This window comes from Dermacentor andersoni, chromosome 1 (assembly GCF_023375885.2).
Source record: "Dermacentor andersoni chromosome 1, qqDerAnde1_hic_scaffold, whole genome shotgun sequence".
Lineage (NCBI taxonomy): Eukaryota > Metazoa > Arthropoda > Arachnida > Ixodida > Ixodidae > Dermacentor > Dermacentor andersoni.
In genome coordinates this window covers 350,371,354-350,388,594 of record NC_092814.1, presented here as the reverse complement: position 1 = coordinate 350,388,594, position 17,241 = coordinate 350,371,354, and the positions used below count along the sequence as shown (strand labels likewise).

General features: G+C 44.1%; 1 protein-coding gene across 1 annotated transcript in view; it reads right to left on the bottom strand.

Moving 5' to 3' along the window:
* Positions 1 to 17,241, bottom strand: part of l(2)37Cb (DEAH-box helicase 16 lethal (2) 37Cb) — a 118,219-nt gene that overhangs the window by 68,033 nt on the left and 32,945 nt on the right. The window contains exons 7-10 of the mRNA XM_050166553.2: positions 11,794 to 11,928; positions 6,795 to 6,872; positions 5,155 to 5,280; positions 119 to 187 (exon numbers count right to left, since the gene is read on the bottom strand). Of these exons, the coding sequence (XP_050022510.1) occupies positions 119 to 187; positions 5,155 to 5,280; positions 6,795 to 6,872; positions 11,794 to 11,928 (408 nt within the window). The remainder of the gene's footprint in view (positions 1 to 118; positions 188 to 5,154; positions 5,281 to 6,794; positions 6,873 to 11,793; positions 11,929 to 17,241) is intronic.

Here is a 17,241-nt window from a genome sequence, read left to right as displayed (position 1 = left end):
TACAAATTCCTTTCCTTTGAACAAAGGTCAACATTCGGTCAAGCCCGGCATAAAACATTTTCGTGTTAAAAAAGTAAGGGTGGGATGAGAAGGAGTGAAAAAATAGGCAGCAACTCACAGCTTCGTAAAGGTACTGGGGGATCTGTGTCGTTTTGCCTGAGCCAGTTTCACCTTCAATAATCAGCACCTGTAACAGAAGATACATCTCCAATTGTTATTTTAAAAGTTGGAGAGGAAAAATCCAACTTAGTTTTATACACATGCCTACTACCTGTGCATTATGCTTATAAAGCCATTCAATGCAATAATGGCCTATGCCACATTTACACACTCATTACATGCCCCTTACATTATTCTACATGCACTGCACATTCCCACGCCTGCTGAACTGTGTTGCCCCATTCATGTTCAGTGGAAGCCATACTAGCCTTAATGTTAACCACTCGGCAGCAGCCTGCCGCTGTCTGCCTGCTGCAATATCTTCAGAATACGAATTATTAGTAGTGGGTGCCCTCCCACTCTGTCGGAGAGCAAATGTGCCTACCGCAATGCTCCCCGCCTCTTTATATGTTCCGACCACATCACCTATCAAAGCTACGCGACCACTGGCAGCACAAACCGAAGGCTGGGAGAAAAGTAGGGCAAAGGGTACTGCTTCCAAGAGAGAAAAATATCAAAATTAAATTCTGCGATTTTACGTGCCAATACTATGGTCTGATTATGAGGCACACCATAGTGATGGACTACGGATAAATTTTGGCCACCTGGGGTTCTTCAACATGCACCTAGATCTAAGTACATTAGCGTTCTTGCATTTTGCCCCCATTAAAATGCAGCCACCGCAGCCGGGAACAAACCTGCGACCCCAAGCGCAGCAGCACAATGCTATAGCCACAATGCTATCCTGGCAGGTTTTTAACAGAGAGTGACATACAGTGGCAAGAGAGCCGCAGACATGTGTTCAGTGTTAGATGAGCCATAACTGCTGTTAACGTAAAGAATGGCTTTGTGTACTTCCACAGGTGTCAAAAGACAGACAAGGAAAGCCGCTGAATTATGAATTAAAAAGAAAAAGAAGCACGCTTGCTTTTGGCATTTACTTGTGTAAAAAAATTAGGGGTGTGTGAATACTGAATATTTGATTTCGAATCAAATATAGAATCAAATCAAGAAAAAGGAAGCCTAATATTGAAATGAGTATTGAATATCTGAAATTTTTTTTACAGAATTGAATGCATACAGATTTCAGACATGAAAATACGGTGCTGCACATGCTCTGGAGTCTCTTAGCATTCCATGACAAGAATGCAGCAAGCTGTCAGTAACATACATACAAATCAAGATATACAGTACGGTCTATTATTATTAAAGGCAACAGCAAACTAGTATGCCAGCACTGATTTGAGCTCAGTTCTAGTACACAAAGGTCCGGCAAAAAATGTTTGTTTTATCAACAGAAGTTCTGTTCAATAGAATAAAGTGCTTTTTTTCCTCTGAAACTAATGAAATAGGGATGTTCTGTTATAGTGAATACCAGAGGTTCTCAGTTTAATGGTGGACCTGTGTCTCGTGACAATATTTTATTGCATAGAAATTTTTTCTTTCCTGTTTTACACCAACAGGAAGAAGAGCTATTCCAAACTTACGGTAGGTATGTTACCATAAGGCCAATCTATGCAATGGACGAAAGGACCGTGCATCACGTGACTCGATCACCGATTCACACATAGCTGGTGCTAACGGTAAAGAGCAGGCGACGTCCATGCAATTTGTTTGCCAGGATTTACCACCTGTCAAAGTATCTGAAATCTCGAAGGTAACCGCAAATTCACGATGATCCGCATGCCTATCGGCGGCTGATTGGCCCGATTTTCGGACATGCTTCCGCACTTTACAAAATACACGCTACTTTGGTTGACATTCCTTCTGTCGTCGTTGAATTATCATTTCGATCAGTACTGCCGACCCAGACGAACACTGTACAGACAGTTGGCCCCGCCGACGCTGTGTGTGCGATCCCTGCATCAGTCTGACGTTGGGGAACGCTCGTAGTGACAGTCAACAACCGTGCCAGCCAAGGCGACCCATCCGCGGTGCCTCTGGTGCCAAAAACCAAGTGGAATGCTCATTTGGGCGGCATCAATCACGAGGGGCTCTGCAGCGCATGCGACATGTGGCCCTGCAAGGTTCTCTACATGGAATATATAGAATATTCGAAAAATCGAATAACAGACATTCGATTCGTGAATCTATTAATTCGAACGTTCCCTATTCAATTCAATTTGGTGATATTCGATATTCACACACCCCTAACAATATAGCAAACTAAAATCATAACACAGCGGTCCTTTGAAGTGATGACTTGGTACATATGGTGGCAGTGAGGTACAAATTTAGGTGGCACAAAACCTACTTCCCATGGATCATTTTACTTGAACTGTGCACTGCATGTAGCCACCAAAGATCATGGGTTCGACTCCCACGAAAGGTTTTGGGTTTGAGTGCCTTAATTAACTCTACCTTAATTAACTGTGCCTTAACTAACACCAAAGATCGTGGGTTCAACTCCCACCAAAGGTTGTGGGTTTGAGTGACTTAATTAACTATATCATGATTACATGTGTCTTAATTAACTTCATCTTAATTAACACCAAAGGTCGTGGCTTCAACTCCCACCAAAGGTCGTGAGTTCGAGTGTCTTAACTCTATCTTCATTAAGTGTGCCTTCATTAACTTCACCTTAAGGGGGGACACGGGTCTTTGCAGCGAAAAAATCGCGAAAAAAATCGATTTTTCGAAAATGAAATTTTCGAATTCTACAGCTAATATTCCTTTAATTCACCAAGTTTCGAATCTCAGGGACGAGTATTTCGTCCGCAATATCAATTTATAACATCACTGTGAGCTGAATTCCGCGCAAAAACAGCCCTTTTTATCGCGGCGCGTAGCTCTTTTTCTATGCGCGCGATCGCAGCCATCTTGGTCTCGTAGGAAAGAGGAGCCTTCCTTCTTTAATTTCCCGCCAAAAGTGACTCCGTCGGTACGCCAGTGACGTTGAAATCCGGGGAAAAAAAAAGGCCGAACGCGTGATCCGATTCGTTGACTAGCGCACGTGACCAAAAGCGCGTGCTGTGGTTGGCTGCGCGAGGTTCCCATCGTCTGCTCCACTCCGCAGGCGACGCGACGGCGCGTCTCGTAGGCTTGTTGGCACATGCCGAACGATGTCCGATCCACCGGGGAAGTTCGGCAAAACGAAGAAGCGATCAGCTTATAACTTTCAAAAGCGCTCCATTCCTTCTGAACGCATCGAGAGTAGCTCGCCGCCAACCGCAAATGATACCGAAGCCGCGGACGATGCCGAAGTAGGCCTAGCCAGCTCACAAATGAGTGAACTCGTTACGGACAGTGGCCGCGTTCGGCGTGACGCTGCAATGTCGCGGCGTGCGGATTTTTTGCAGAGGGAGATGAATGCTCAAATAAACTTCAAGTTCTTGCGTCAACGCCAGCAACAAAGCGGGTGTTGGATTTGCTCACTCGCGCCGACGGCGCTGCAGCCGCGCCAGTCGACGCCGAGGCAGGCTTCGCTATCCTCAGTAGGACTCCGTGAACGCACTGATGTCGTTTGTCAAGCGCAAGGTGTGCGGCGGCAACGTCGCAGGAGGCAAAAGCGAACGGTAATCTGGCCTCGCCATAAAGATCGTTATCACGTGCGCGTGTTGCGGCGATATCGCGTCGACGTGGAGCTCGACCCGCGTGAACGACAACCTTGCCGCGCGCGCGATGCAAGCCACCGGGAATAGGCGAAACGTGCCAAACGATGTTTTTGCCGCATTTGGGTGGCCGTGGTCAGAGCGACTACATTACTGGTGGCTTTTAGCCACTTTCACTGCAAAATAATGCAAAATTATTTCTGTACTTTTGATTAAAAGTGAATGTATTCCTTTTTTCTCGTTTTCTCGAAACGCCGACTTTTGACTTGTTGCTGATTTGCCGCGGCGATACCTCTGCCTTCAAAGCAGATAGAGCCATAATTTTTGTTGTGGCTTGTAGCTGAGTGTGCAAAGTACACAATGGTAGGGTCAGATTTTGGAATTTATGCTTTAAAAATTTTCTATTCTGTTTTAGAACAGACAGTGGGGTAGCCACAATTCGAACAGTAAAGATTGAATTGCTATAAAATTGCTAATATTTGATGTATCAAAATAGTATTCCTACCATTGTGTTCCTTATGTTTTCTAGTACCCAGGCATGTGCCAATATGAATTTTGTTGCGCATTTTTTTCCCCTTATTGTTTGTGCAAATTATGAACAATGAATTTCATTTATCTTCATAACTAAATGGCCTATTGGAAAAATAATTACATATTTGAAATCAGCACAAAAGTCTTAACAAGAATGGAAAGTTTCATGAATATTGATGGAAAACATCATTAACATTATTTGAAGAACAGTGTCCCCCCTTAATTAACACCAATAGTCATGGATTCAACTCCCACCAAAGGTCGTAGGGTCAAGTACCTTAATTAACTATAGCTTAATTAAATGTGCCTTAATTCACTTCACCTTAATTAAGCCCAAAGTTTGTGGACTCGACTCCCACCAAAGGTCCAAGGTTTGAAGCCTTTTTGTACTATCGTGTGGACATGCTGCTGTCAAATTTTCCACCCTCATGAGCCATTTAGTGCTTTCACATTAAAAAAAAAGACATTTCAGAAGACACTGTGGCACATTTGCCCCCTATACAGATGGGTTTCCCTACATTGCAACATGACAGCTGCACGAACAGTTGTGTCACCTGTTGTGAGGGAACTGTTGCTGCATCACAAGAGACCTTCCAGAGGCCTTCAAACTTCAACTGGTCAAAGCTTGAGGGCCTCTGGAGGAAGCATTGAGGCCAAGTGACGGGCTATAAAGAGTGGAGCCATCCATTGGCGGAGGCCGGCAGCACTGTACATGTGTCACACCTTCGCTGTGGAGCTGGGCATGCTCCGCATGGCGTAGTGCGGAGCACCTCTCAATAGCTGGCCCACTTCCCTTACCTTCCTTTCCATCCCTCTCCCTGTTAGGCCAATGAGCCATCTTTAGTGAATACAGCTTGATCATCACCATAGCGAGACATACAACAAAGCATCTGTTGCCAACAGGGAGACCTGCCTGGTGATCAGCAACAGCTTGGAGGAGATCTTCCCGAAAGGGAAAGACGGGAAGGCTGCGACGTGTCTCCTGGAGGCTCAGCTTTTTGCGCTCGTGCTCACTCAGCTCTGGCTCGGGTTTGCTGTCCTGTGAAAAAAGGACACCAACATTCAGGAAGCAAAAATCCTATCATGCACACATCCTCTTGCTTCACAAAGACAGCACAACTCTCCTGTTGCTGTTCACATTTCTCTTCCTCCTCTTCAACCCCCCAGAGCCTCACTGCCAGTGTGTGGTGACTGATTACACTCCCAATGGGACATGCATAATTGGTTTGAATTTTCCCACGTTTAAAATAACAGCATTGTTCAACAAATGCAAGAAAAAAGAAAAAAGAAAGAAAAAAAGAAATATAAATCGGACTGCGGGGTTTGACGTCCAAAAGAAACGCATGGGCTATGATAAATGTTACAGTGGGAGGGGGGGGGGGGGGGACACATTGGATTAATTTCAACCACCGGAGGATCTTTAACCCCTTTATGCATAAATTTTTATTTTATAATGAAAAAGTTAGACAAGCCTTGGTTTAGGTCAGATATGCCCAAACAAACCTCAATTTTTTTTTAAGAAACGCATGGTCGTGATTTTATGAGCAAAAGTTTTCACTTATATATGATATACGAGGGCGAATCAGAGTCTTTGCACCTGTATTTTATTGGCCAAAATAAGTACATGCAGGTAATTACAAATATACATACTATACTATGTACTTTACACTATTTTTCCACATAGTCCCCAAACCAGTTCAGATATTTGTCCCATCGCGGCCCTAAATTTTAGATGCCACTGTGGTAGAATTGGTCCAGCTGACTGTGGAACCACCGTCAGACTGCTGTCTTGGCTTCATTGTAGCACATGAATCGCTATCCTCCCAGGTACTTAATCAGCGGACCGAAAATGCAGATATCACTAGGGGCGAGGTCTGGATTGCATGGTGGGTGGTCCAGACTCTCCCAGTCCCAGTCCCAGACACACGCTGCCTCCCCGAACGCTCACTGTCATGCAAGTCTTCACGGCCTTTGCGAACTCACAACACCACCACCTCACACTTTTCAAAGCGAGACACCTTTCCCCATACAGGGGCTGCATTTCCCTATGGATTTCGATGGGCATTCATCCCCTGCTCCAGAGAAAACAAATTACACTTTGTTACTTGTACAATGTGGATGTGTGAAGCACAACTGTGATCTTCAACAACTGAAAGTAGTGCTGTGCCGCAGAGCTACCAGTAGGTAAGGCCAGACTGGTCCAAGAAAGGTCCACTGCTGGGAATGGATATGTTGACTTCCCATTTACAGCCATAAATTGGCTAAAACAAAATAGGGGCAAAGACTTTCTGATTTGCTCTCATACCATGCAATTATGGGTATATTTCATGATCGTACATACAGGCATTCAAATTGAAATAAGCTTGCAAAAATCTTCTCCAATGTTTAATGAAATATTGCTTAAATAAAAGCTAGTATAGAGCCGAGCTGTTAGCTATGTATACCTTGCAGGACATGGCGCTAAAATTAATTTATGTTCATGCCCTACATACCTGTCAGAAAATCTGATGAAAAACAACAAAGGTGCTTTCGCAAGAAAGTTTTTCACCTCACCTTGTGCTTTGTACCTGGTACACGGAGAGCTTGGACGAACTCAATGGCATCATCCAAGATGAGGTCATATTTCTCCTCCTGTCAAAATAAATGCAGTAAACACACATACAAGAAAAAGAATAGCTCTGTTAGCAAACAACAAAGTGTGACTACCTAAGACTTAAGGCCTATATAGCTGATGTTCTTACTGACCCTTTTCGCAAAGCAGTTTGCTCCAGAGAAACGAGAAGGTGCTTACAGTGGTGTGCCATATGTTGCCTCAGCGAAAGTGAACAAATACGAAACCATTACCTCTTCTGCCCTGCTTCTATGCAATCAGCTGTCGGAAATGCAACTTTGTATTCGCTGACGCACTGCGTTCCATTCATGCTGCAAAATATGAAGCGGTGGAGTGAAGATGTGTGCAGTAGTTGGCTGTGAAAATTGTGACTGGCATATTAAGGAATGGAATGAATCTGTCTCGAAGTTCACGGACCGCTGCTACATAAGGACTGCCAGTGTTACTGGCTCTTCGCGATGCACATCTTCCCTCGACGCTGAAAAAAATTTACTCATCCGCCAGCGTTGTATAGCACTAACCTCCAAGGAGAGGACTTCAACCCCCGAACATCTGCATGAGTGAGTACCGCTCGTTATACGGTAACAGAGGGCTTAGCGCCACTTCTTGGCATATACAGTAAAACCTTGTTAAACTGTACCCGCTTAAACAGTAGTTTCGTTTTAAAAGTAGTAAAGTCAGATCCCCGACTCAGCGGCCATTTAACATAATTCAATTCAATTCAATTTTTATTTTTCCAGAAATAATAGGTCCTGGAAAGGGTCAAGAGCTAAAAGCTGTCTCGACAGCTTGACTAGGCCCATGACCCCCCTCTACAAGGCAGTATTGATGTACAGCAACAGGTAGTGTCCATGACATCAAGAAATGCGAAGAACAATGAATTATACAGAAGCATAAGGGTAATTAATTAATAAATCTACAACATATGATTTCAAAATGTGTGTAATAACTTTATCTAAAGTTGTGAACATATGACAATACAAACGTAATCGTTACGTGTGGATAGTGTAATATGTCTTTTTCTTAGAGATGCTAGATTCATTAGAAAATCTTGGAAAGCTACAGTGGAAAAGTAAAAGGAGCGGAGCAAGCGATACAGATACATATATTCCGCCCTAATTATATTGTAGCTTATAAAAGCACTTCGCGTGGGGGACTGGTGATCAAGGTTTGCAATATGTCGCATGATCCTCTTTTGAAGTGCACCTATTTTTGCAATGTTTCTTTTTGTCGTTGTAGCCCATACAAGACCACAGTAGCTTATGAAGCAAACAGTGCATGATAAATTTGGATTTTAGCCTGTGTTGGAAGAAGATGTCGGCAACGAGATCAAATTCCTGTCACTGCGGCTAGTTTACTACAAACATCTTCTATGTGTTTATCCCAACTTAAGTTTGAAGAAAACGTAACCCCGAGAATTTTGTGTTCATTCACTACTTGAACTTCTTGGTCTTGGCATTTGACAGCATGGCATGTTTTGACTATCTTATTTTTAGCTCTAAATATTACTACCTTCGTCTTCTTTAGATTTATTCTAATGCAATTCAAATTAGACCAGAGGTGTAATTTGTCAAGTATTTGATTACATTTGATAATTAGATCGTCTGCATTAGGACCCGAAATTAATATGCTGCTGTCGTCCGCATATATGATAAATTTTACGGTTGAATCAATGCTCACAATATCATTAATATATATATTAAAAAGCAAAGGCCCTAACACGCTGCCTTGTGGTACACCGTTTTGCACTGGTAAAAAAAAGGATTGTTGATTGTCTATATATACTGCCTGCTTCCTGTTTTCTACGTAAGACTTTATTAGAGCCAGAGGTGTTCCGCGGATTCCACTAAGTGAAAGCTTGTAAATTAAAATATTATGTTTGAGACAGTCAAACGCCTTACTAAAATCGATAAACAGGCCGAGAGTGAAAAGGTTGTCTTGAATATTTTGCACGATGATTTCTTTAATGGTTAGCAGGGCAGTTTCGGTTGATCGCCCTTTCCGGAAGCCGAATCGGGCGTCACATATAATATTCTTACAATGGAAAAATTTAGACAAACGAGTGAATATCACCTTTTGTTTTGTATACGCATAAACCGCACCAGCTTACTGCGCACGTATAGGTTAACACGTAGTATTTCCACTTTTCGTCACGCAATCACAACGGTGCGTCATACCCTTCGGACGGCCTAGTAGAATAAGCCTCAGAGATCGGAACAATGGCCTTCAAGCACCCTGTGCATTTGCGCGTTAAGCCATATCAACATCAACATAATTATGGCACCGTGCCTGAGAGCGCTGTGGCGTCGTGCAAGCTAGGACTCGCGTCATGCCGAAGCTCAGATAAAAAACACTGGGTGCTCAGCGTAGAAGAAAAATTGGACGTCGTTCGTACTATCGAACTTGGCAAGAAGTCGACGCTGGCACGCGACAGGGATCTGCTGTCGACTACAGTGTGTGGCATTTGGAATGCGAAGAAGTTGCTCAGCTGCAACGCTGCAACTGTGAAAATATGTTGGCTACGAGGTTCAACTTTTCGCCACTGTTGTGTCTGTTGTTGCCGAAGTGTCGCCTAACAACAGTGATGAGGACGACATGGAAAGCAACAGCACAGCCGATTCAGGCCTGACAATGGCAGAAGCTGCACGTTAAGTCAGCCTCGTGAATGCAATCATTGCGACGAGAACAGCACCTTGCAATGAAAAAGGAGCCTAGCGACTTATGCAGCGCTACCACGCCCGTGCACGGAGAATATGCAACGACAAGGAATCTGCCATGCGAGTGCTTGCCGAGAAGAAGGGGCTGGCTGAAAAGCTGGCTTGCAGCTTCAGCAAGTTTGAGGCCGCTGTCGTCGCTGCTAAGCCGCTGTGGCATCAAGCGTAAATAAGACTTTTGTCGCGCTAAGTGAATAAATACTGTACGTTTTTGCCCTTTCATCGCACTCTCTCTGAGTTCCGTTTTTGACAGGTAAGGGGGCGATCGTATGCTATTTTGGTTAAGCAGTACTGCCATTTAGTACATACTTTTTTTCGAGCTCTGGCCAACTACGGTTTAACGAGGTTTTATTGCAGTAAGTTTCTTGCACTAATCTAAACACATGCACCCTAACTCTCATGCGAAATCACGCCCACTATATGGCCAATGTATCAAGAATAAGTGAACGGGCGCACACTTGAATCAATGGCCCAAAACATGGGTGACAGCTACTACACTGACAGTACACTAATGTTCGAAGCTTAACACTTCGTAACGGTCCACGCAGTAAGCGAGTAACTAGCAATAATATGTATTTGCTACAAGCTATTACAACATACAGAATGTCAACGTTACAAGCCTTGTGCCCAGCAAGAACAAATCTATCGCAACTGAGCACACCCGTAAACGATGAGGCAGAAAATAAACAATCAGATAGTGACTGCTCGGGGAACTTTATTGAGCCAGAAGCGTGACAAGTCACTGTTTAAAAGTATTTGCTAAATAAAGAACAAAGAGCTAAACACACTGATACTCATCCAATTCATAAGCGGAAAGTTAGGATAGCTTTGGATACATTTTTAGCCCCGTTTTTATTACAAGCACCATATACGCTGCTTGCACCATTTGGACAAAGCGTAATGAGCTCCGAAAACGCTTACATGTCCTTGGAAGCTGTAGCTAAAGCTTCGCTTGTTGTCCGCAAGTCACTGTCTACAATATCCGCCGAAACAGAGACTTGCAGAGCCGCATCGGCATCATGTACATCCATTGTAAACACAGAGGCAATGGAGGGAGCTGAGGCAAGCAATGGCTGCGTCACCAGTGATCAAACATGGCAGCGCCCACGGGACCACCGTGAAAAGGGTCAATAAGCAAACAATTAATTACAAGGTTAGTACTTTTCCATTCTCTAATGGGACACTAAACAGTGGAGAAACACAAGATGGCGGTGCTTACCTTTATTATGGTCATTATAGCAGCTATTACAATGACATTATAATTGAATATTTATTCAATTTTAGCATATGGCACGAGCCATTAACAGAACAGCTCTGGCATATATGCCAAGCTCATTTCAAATAGATATTTATTGCACTATACAACAAGTACAGACAAATACCTACAAACAAGCTTCCCATGCAGATGGTATTGCAAAAATCAATACAATTTTTCTTCACAGGAATATTTTGGGCCACCCGATTATCGTGACATTTTTCATGGTCCCTGCTATGTCTGAAAAATCAGTCAGCAACTGTAAGTAGTTTAATGGGTAACAACGTGTGGGGATTTAGCAAAGCCACTTTTTCGTTGGATCTGCAGTTTATGTATGCTTTGATGTGGTTCCACTGAATGCAAGTCTCGGAAATGACCAGAACAGAGAAAGCTAAACGTCCCTCTATTTTAGTCATGGCCATAAAGTGCACATCTTTTTGCATGGCAAAAGTGATGCTAAGCAGTGTTCTGCATAACCATTAAGTGGTTTCACATGCCAATGCCACAGTGGAACAATTCTGCACAGTAATATTTGAAGTGTATCCTCAGCGATACACAGATCTTTCTTGCACAGGTAGAAGTAGTGAAAGACCCTGCCAATACCTGCAGCTTCATGTACTATAACATCTAATGCAATGCTTGGCTGCTATTGTGGAGGGCATCTGTAGACATCACAATGCTCTTTCTGGCCACTTGGTTTAACGGACTTCAACATAAGTGACAGTAACACTAACAGAAAGTGTGCCCGCTAACAATATTTTTTTCATTGCGTCTGCCCCCAGGGAAATAACCAACCACGGAAAGTGGCCATTTGCACAAATAGCTGCACCCAACTAAGGCTCCCAGAATGTGACGCTTGTATTGTGCCCAGAGTTATTAAACTAATGCTGTTCTTGCCATTGTGCAAGCTGAGTAGAACACATGGAAGTTACACGACTTGACTCTAGACAAAAAGACATGCAACACTCTTACCCTGTGCTTCTCCTTGGCGTCCCTCGCACCAAAGCTCATGCGGGCAATGCCCATCCGCTCTTCTTCCCACTTGCGCTGCTCTGCCTGTGGCACCTGCTCACGCTCGTCCACTTCAACGTACTCCTCAATGTCGTCCTGCAATGTCACCCAGCGGAACAAATAAGCATGCATCCCGAATGGCTTCCATAGCAGCCAAATCACCAACACTAACAAGAGCACAGTGGGGTTAATCGTTTATGATCACTAAAAAAAAAATATTTGATGCACCAAAATTGTAACATGAAATAATGCGCTAGAGAAGACTAGATGCTATACTTGCAGAGCCTAAACTCACAACCTCCTTAGCAAAAGTTCTTCCCAGGCTAGTTGTTTCGCAGCAAGAGAGAGAGAGAGAGAACAAACATTTAATAATGTAAATCAGTGAGAAAGTTCTTTCTTCACTCAAGGAGGGTGGCCTCCTCAGTCCAGGTAGCCATTGGCCCTTGCTGCTTCCCTGGCCCGGTTCACCAGCTTTCGCTGGTCCTCCAAGTCCAAGGCCACAAAGAAAAATTTAATGTAGGAAAACAGGGTGAGGTGCACAGTGCACAGGATAAGTGCTACACTTTCAGCTAAAGATTTATTAGAAAAAACGTCACACTTAATGTGACCTCTGTTTCATATCACAAATTTAATGTCAAAGTATTGGCAAAATGCTTGCACTTAAGACAGCACTTTTGCTAATAAGCCTTCAGTTGAAAGTCAAAGATGCCTGTGTACCGTGTGTTTGGTACACATTAAAGAACTCTAGGTGGTCAAAATTAATATGGAGTCCCCCCCCCACTTCGGCATGCCTCAAAATTAAACCGTGGTTTCGGCACATAAAACCATAGAATCTAATTTAAATTTTTTCATTTGCAAGTGTAGCACTCATCCCATGCAACGTACAGTTAGAAACCACTTATAACAATTTCAGATATAATAAATAATCGGTTATAACGACCACATTTCACTGCATTTACAATTTTTTGTCGCTGCCTCTTGAGATTGCATCTAGATATAACGACCATTTTCAAAAGCGCCATACTGTAACAACGAACACTTCAAAATCAGTCACGGTACAAGGAAGGCACACGTGAAGTTCCGAAGCATGACCAAACTGGGCGCACAGCTATGTGCCTCTTGCTCCAGTCCAAGTGCAACGAAGATATGGTCGGTGAGATGAGCGAGCGCCGCGCATGGATTTCTGAAGCCACCAGGAAAGTTACTCGCTTTTAACCATGCTTTCAAGGCATGTCTCTAGCGTGCTTCAGGTCGAGGCTGTACAGCGTATGGCGGCGGCTGCCTCCAAGACAGCACTGGCGCACACGCTGGTGCTATCTTGGAGGCCACAATGGTGGCACTCTTGTTCTTGCACAGTTCTATAAGTGGCACCGCATGCACTATGCCTATTTGGACGATTTGGACCAACGGCCGCTCAACTGTTGCTATCGTATCGTTGCAGTCGATATTCATGCAACCCGAGTTGGCGTGAATGTGGCACGACACACCATTGCCACGCAAAGTTGTGAAGAGTCGGTGGTTATTACGCCGTTATTGGGCGATCACGGCTCGTCGAAGCTTCATTTATGTTGTTGCTGATAATGGCTTGCGATGGCATTCTAACTTTTGAACTTCATACTTTTTTGGCTGAAGCGACACAGAAAACTTATCTTCGCAGCTCTCTGTGTGCGTGTGGCTGATGCTGCAGCCGTAACAGCAAGACCTTTGAAAAATGCTGGCCTCCCTCAGTAGTTTACACTTGCAGCCAACTAGAACGCTTTGGTATAATATGCAGAATCCAATCATGTCCCACTGATAGCAAAGCGTATCACAACATCTCGAAGAAAAAATGACGGTGGCTGTGCTCATAGTTTCAAAATGGCAGGTGATCAGAATCGGTCGAGCGCCACTTTGAAACAATTACAACACCACATTTCCCACTTTAGGCGATGTTTTTAATGCAAACTTGCAGCTAGATGCAGGGAAGTGCTGGCAACAAAGATGAAGATACAGAAAATCTGATTTCCGGGCTACAGTGGTGTCGAATGGTAACTGTTGATGCCAGCTTCCCTGTCATTCATTTTGTACGTTCACATATAACACAGTTCACACATAATGAGCTCATGGAACGACCACTTTTCTATTGAGTTTGTCATGCTAAACGGGTTCAAATGTATTACTGTCTTCGCCTTTTCTCTGTTGCATGTTTCTTTGTTTTCAACAGCCTTTGCAAGTTCTGAGCAGTAAAAAAGAAATTAAATTAAATTCTGGGGTTTTACTTTCCAAAACCATAATTTGATCATGAGGCATGCCATTGTGGGAGATCCGGAATAATTTTGACCAGCTGGGATTTTTTATGGTGCAGCCAATGCACAATACATGGGCGTTTTTGCATTTCACCCCCATTGAAAGGAGGCCGCTGTGGCCGGGTTTTTATCCCACAACCTCATGCTTAGCAGCGCAACACCATAACTGCTAAGCCAGCATGGTCATGTTCTGAGCAGTGCTGTATATGTACTAAGTGAACTAAGGTGATGACGACCCTCCCTTCGACATCAATGGATAATTAAGTATGCGCAACCTAGCCTTGATAATGACAGCCACTGCTGCTGGCCACCCATGAGGGAGAGGAAACTAAGCAGGTATAAAAGATAAGGTGAGGGCTGGTAAGAGAAGTGAAAATGCTTAAAAGAAGGGATTAGTTGTGATAGTGAGAGGAAGGGCTGCAGATGCTTGTTTAGTGGCGATGACAGTGGGCCACTCTTGAACCTGAATGTTCAACTAAAAAATGTGAAAGAAACGAAGCAGCAGGAAGAAATCAAAATACCCCCCCACTTCCTAAAAAACTTGACCTTTTGAGTTTAGATGCTATAGAAATGGAAGGAAGTCGACTGGGGCGATAGCCAACCCTAAGGATGTAACATGCTGTTGCCACTCGAATATTATCGCATAAAAATAATTATAAGCAAAAAAATGAAATAGAGAAGTCTTATGCAATGCACACAAACTCACTCATTGGCTTTATCCACACATTCATATACCACTGCTTTTCGACCAACATCTTTGAAAGCAGAACTTTACATGGGGCATGACATAAGCTGCGAAGATGACTGCTGCAGTGCTATGGGAGGCTTCAGTACAGAGCGCTGACGTTCATGAACATTGAAGAGACCCAGCACGAGGTATGCAGAGATCAGCTTGAAAGCTGGGCTATTTCAGAGGCGTTAAGACCTGACACAGATGGTGAAGCAAGTTTTTAGCTGTGCCAGAAGGCCATCAATAATTTGCAGATTACAAAAGAAAGCCCCCTGCTAGTCTAGACTACAGAATATCTGGCCAGTAAAAACCACACTAACTGCACACAGCATGAGCTGACACAAGTAAAAAAAAAGAGACCACTACACAGACCTGCAAATGACAATTGTCGAGTAGTGTGGAAACTGGGAGACCACACAACAGCTCGTGGCAAATATGAAAACTAGACAAGTACAAACCGAACAGGAATCAATGGAGTTGAACACTCCTGTAATTATACATCAAAGGGACACCAACGTGAATCTAGATTGGTGCTACACTTTCGGAACAAAATTCAGGAAAGGAAGTTTGACCTTCACATTCTATTCCGTTAAGTCACATTTATTTGCTAATAAATACAGAGAGAATTGTTTTAAGAACAATCTACTAGGCTATTCTTACTTAGTGCATTCCTTTATAAGGCTTCAAACAAAGTGTGACATCTAGCAGAACCAGCAAGAAACACCCACCCCCACCCCCACCCCCGCCTTTCTGTGTCACTCACAGGATCAAGGCAATTCATTCAATTCATATTTGATTCAATTTCAAAAATGACTATTCACACACTTTGAAGATTTACTAAACTGTATTTTTCTTCCCTGCTCAAATGCAATGTAATTATCCCTTTATTACCAGTGGCTCACAACTTCTAATTACTAATCAGAGGCAGGACATGAGAAGTCGCCAGGAGTTGGCTCCATAATTCGTTTCATAGGGGTGGTGCCAATCTATTAAAACACCTGCATTACCATATTTATTAAAATCTAGGCTGATAGCTTTTTTTCACATAATCATATACCAAATTCCAGGGCCGGCTTAGATTTGAGGATTTTAAGAAACACGCTGATTTTTATTTAAAATTGATAAATATGGTGCACAGCTAGCGCCATCTAGAAAAGTCAGTGTCGCAGCTGCTACTGGCCACGCCAGTAGCCAACTTAATCACACGAGCTACGCCGCCATATTGACCTGCGTTGTATCACTGCCTCCTTTACTAGATGCCTGCTGCAGGAGCGAAAAACCAGCTGCCAAATCCTTTCCCATTCCTCCTCTCCACTAGTGTCGGACGCAAGCGCCACATGGGGCTGGCAGAACCACTGGGCATGGCTTCTGAAATCTTCGTCACCCGTGCACGCCGAAGGCCGTTAACTCCAATCATAGCTCAGCCTATGTTTGCAGGCATTACGGAAGACAGCTATTCTAGAGGCAGACAACCAGCTTTTAAAGAGCACACCCAAAGGATTGTGCCGACCATAGTTTCACCACGATATTGACCACATAAACACCATGCGCTGGGTCACCAGCCGTTGGCACCGCCCGCTGCCTGTGATGATAGTGTTGGCCGCAAATGCCACCTCACGAAGCTTGTTCCCAACTGAGGGCAGGCCCACTGCCCTGGGAGCTCGCGCCATTCCGTAGGCATCTAGTAAAGGAGGCAATGATCGTATTGGCATTTGGCATGGCATTATCGTAATGGCACCAAACAGGCAATGCCACTATGCTGCCACTTTCAAACGAAAAGTTGTGCTAGCCGCAGAGGCATCGTCAAACATTCAAGTCGGGCAAGACTTCAGCATCGATGAGAAAAAATTGGAGGACGCTTAAGCTTCGCCTTCAAGAGTGGAACGCGATAGTGTAATCGCACCGCGTTCGCACCGCCCACTCATGCGCTTGGCATGCTCTTGACGAGACAAAGGGGAGAAGCGGGTGAGTGGCGCGTCACCTGTCGGGGCAGCGCCGTACATTGCGAGGAGGGGGTCTTCTGTGTTTGCTGCAAGATGGCTGTGCGTGTGCGCCAAGCGCAGATGAAATGTAGCGGAAACGTACTTCGCTACTCGTTTAACTGCGACTTCTGTAATTTACATGCTCATAATTACCGATATACACCGCAGTATAACTTTCTACGGCACATTTCTAAGGCAACACCGCATTCACTAGAAGCGCTTTTGTCCCGCTTTGGACCATCGAACTCATGGCTGAGTGGTAGCGTCTCCGTCTCACACTCCAGAGGCCTTGGTTTGATTCCCACCCAGCCCACCTTGCAAGTTGTTTTTATTTATGAATTGCCTTCCGGGATTTTTCGCTCGCGGCTAACGCCGCCGACATCGGCTTTTCTGCGACACGAGCTCCTTAATG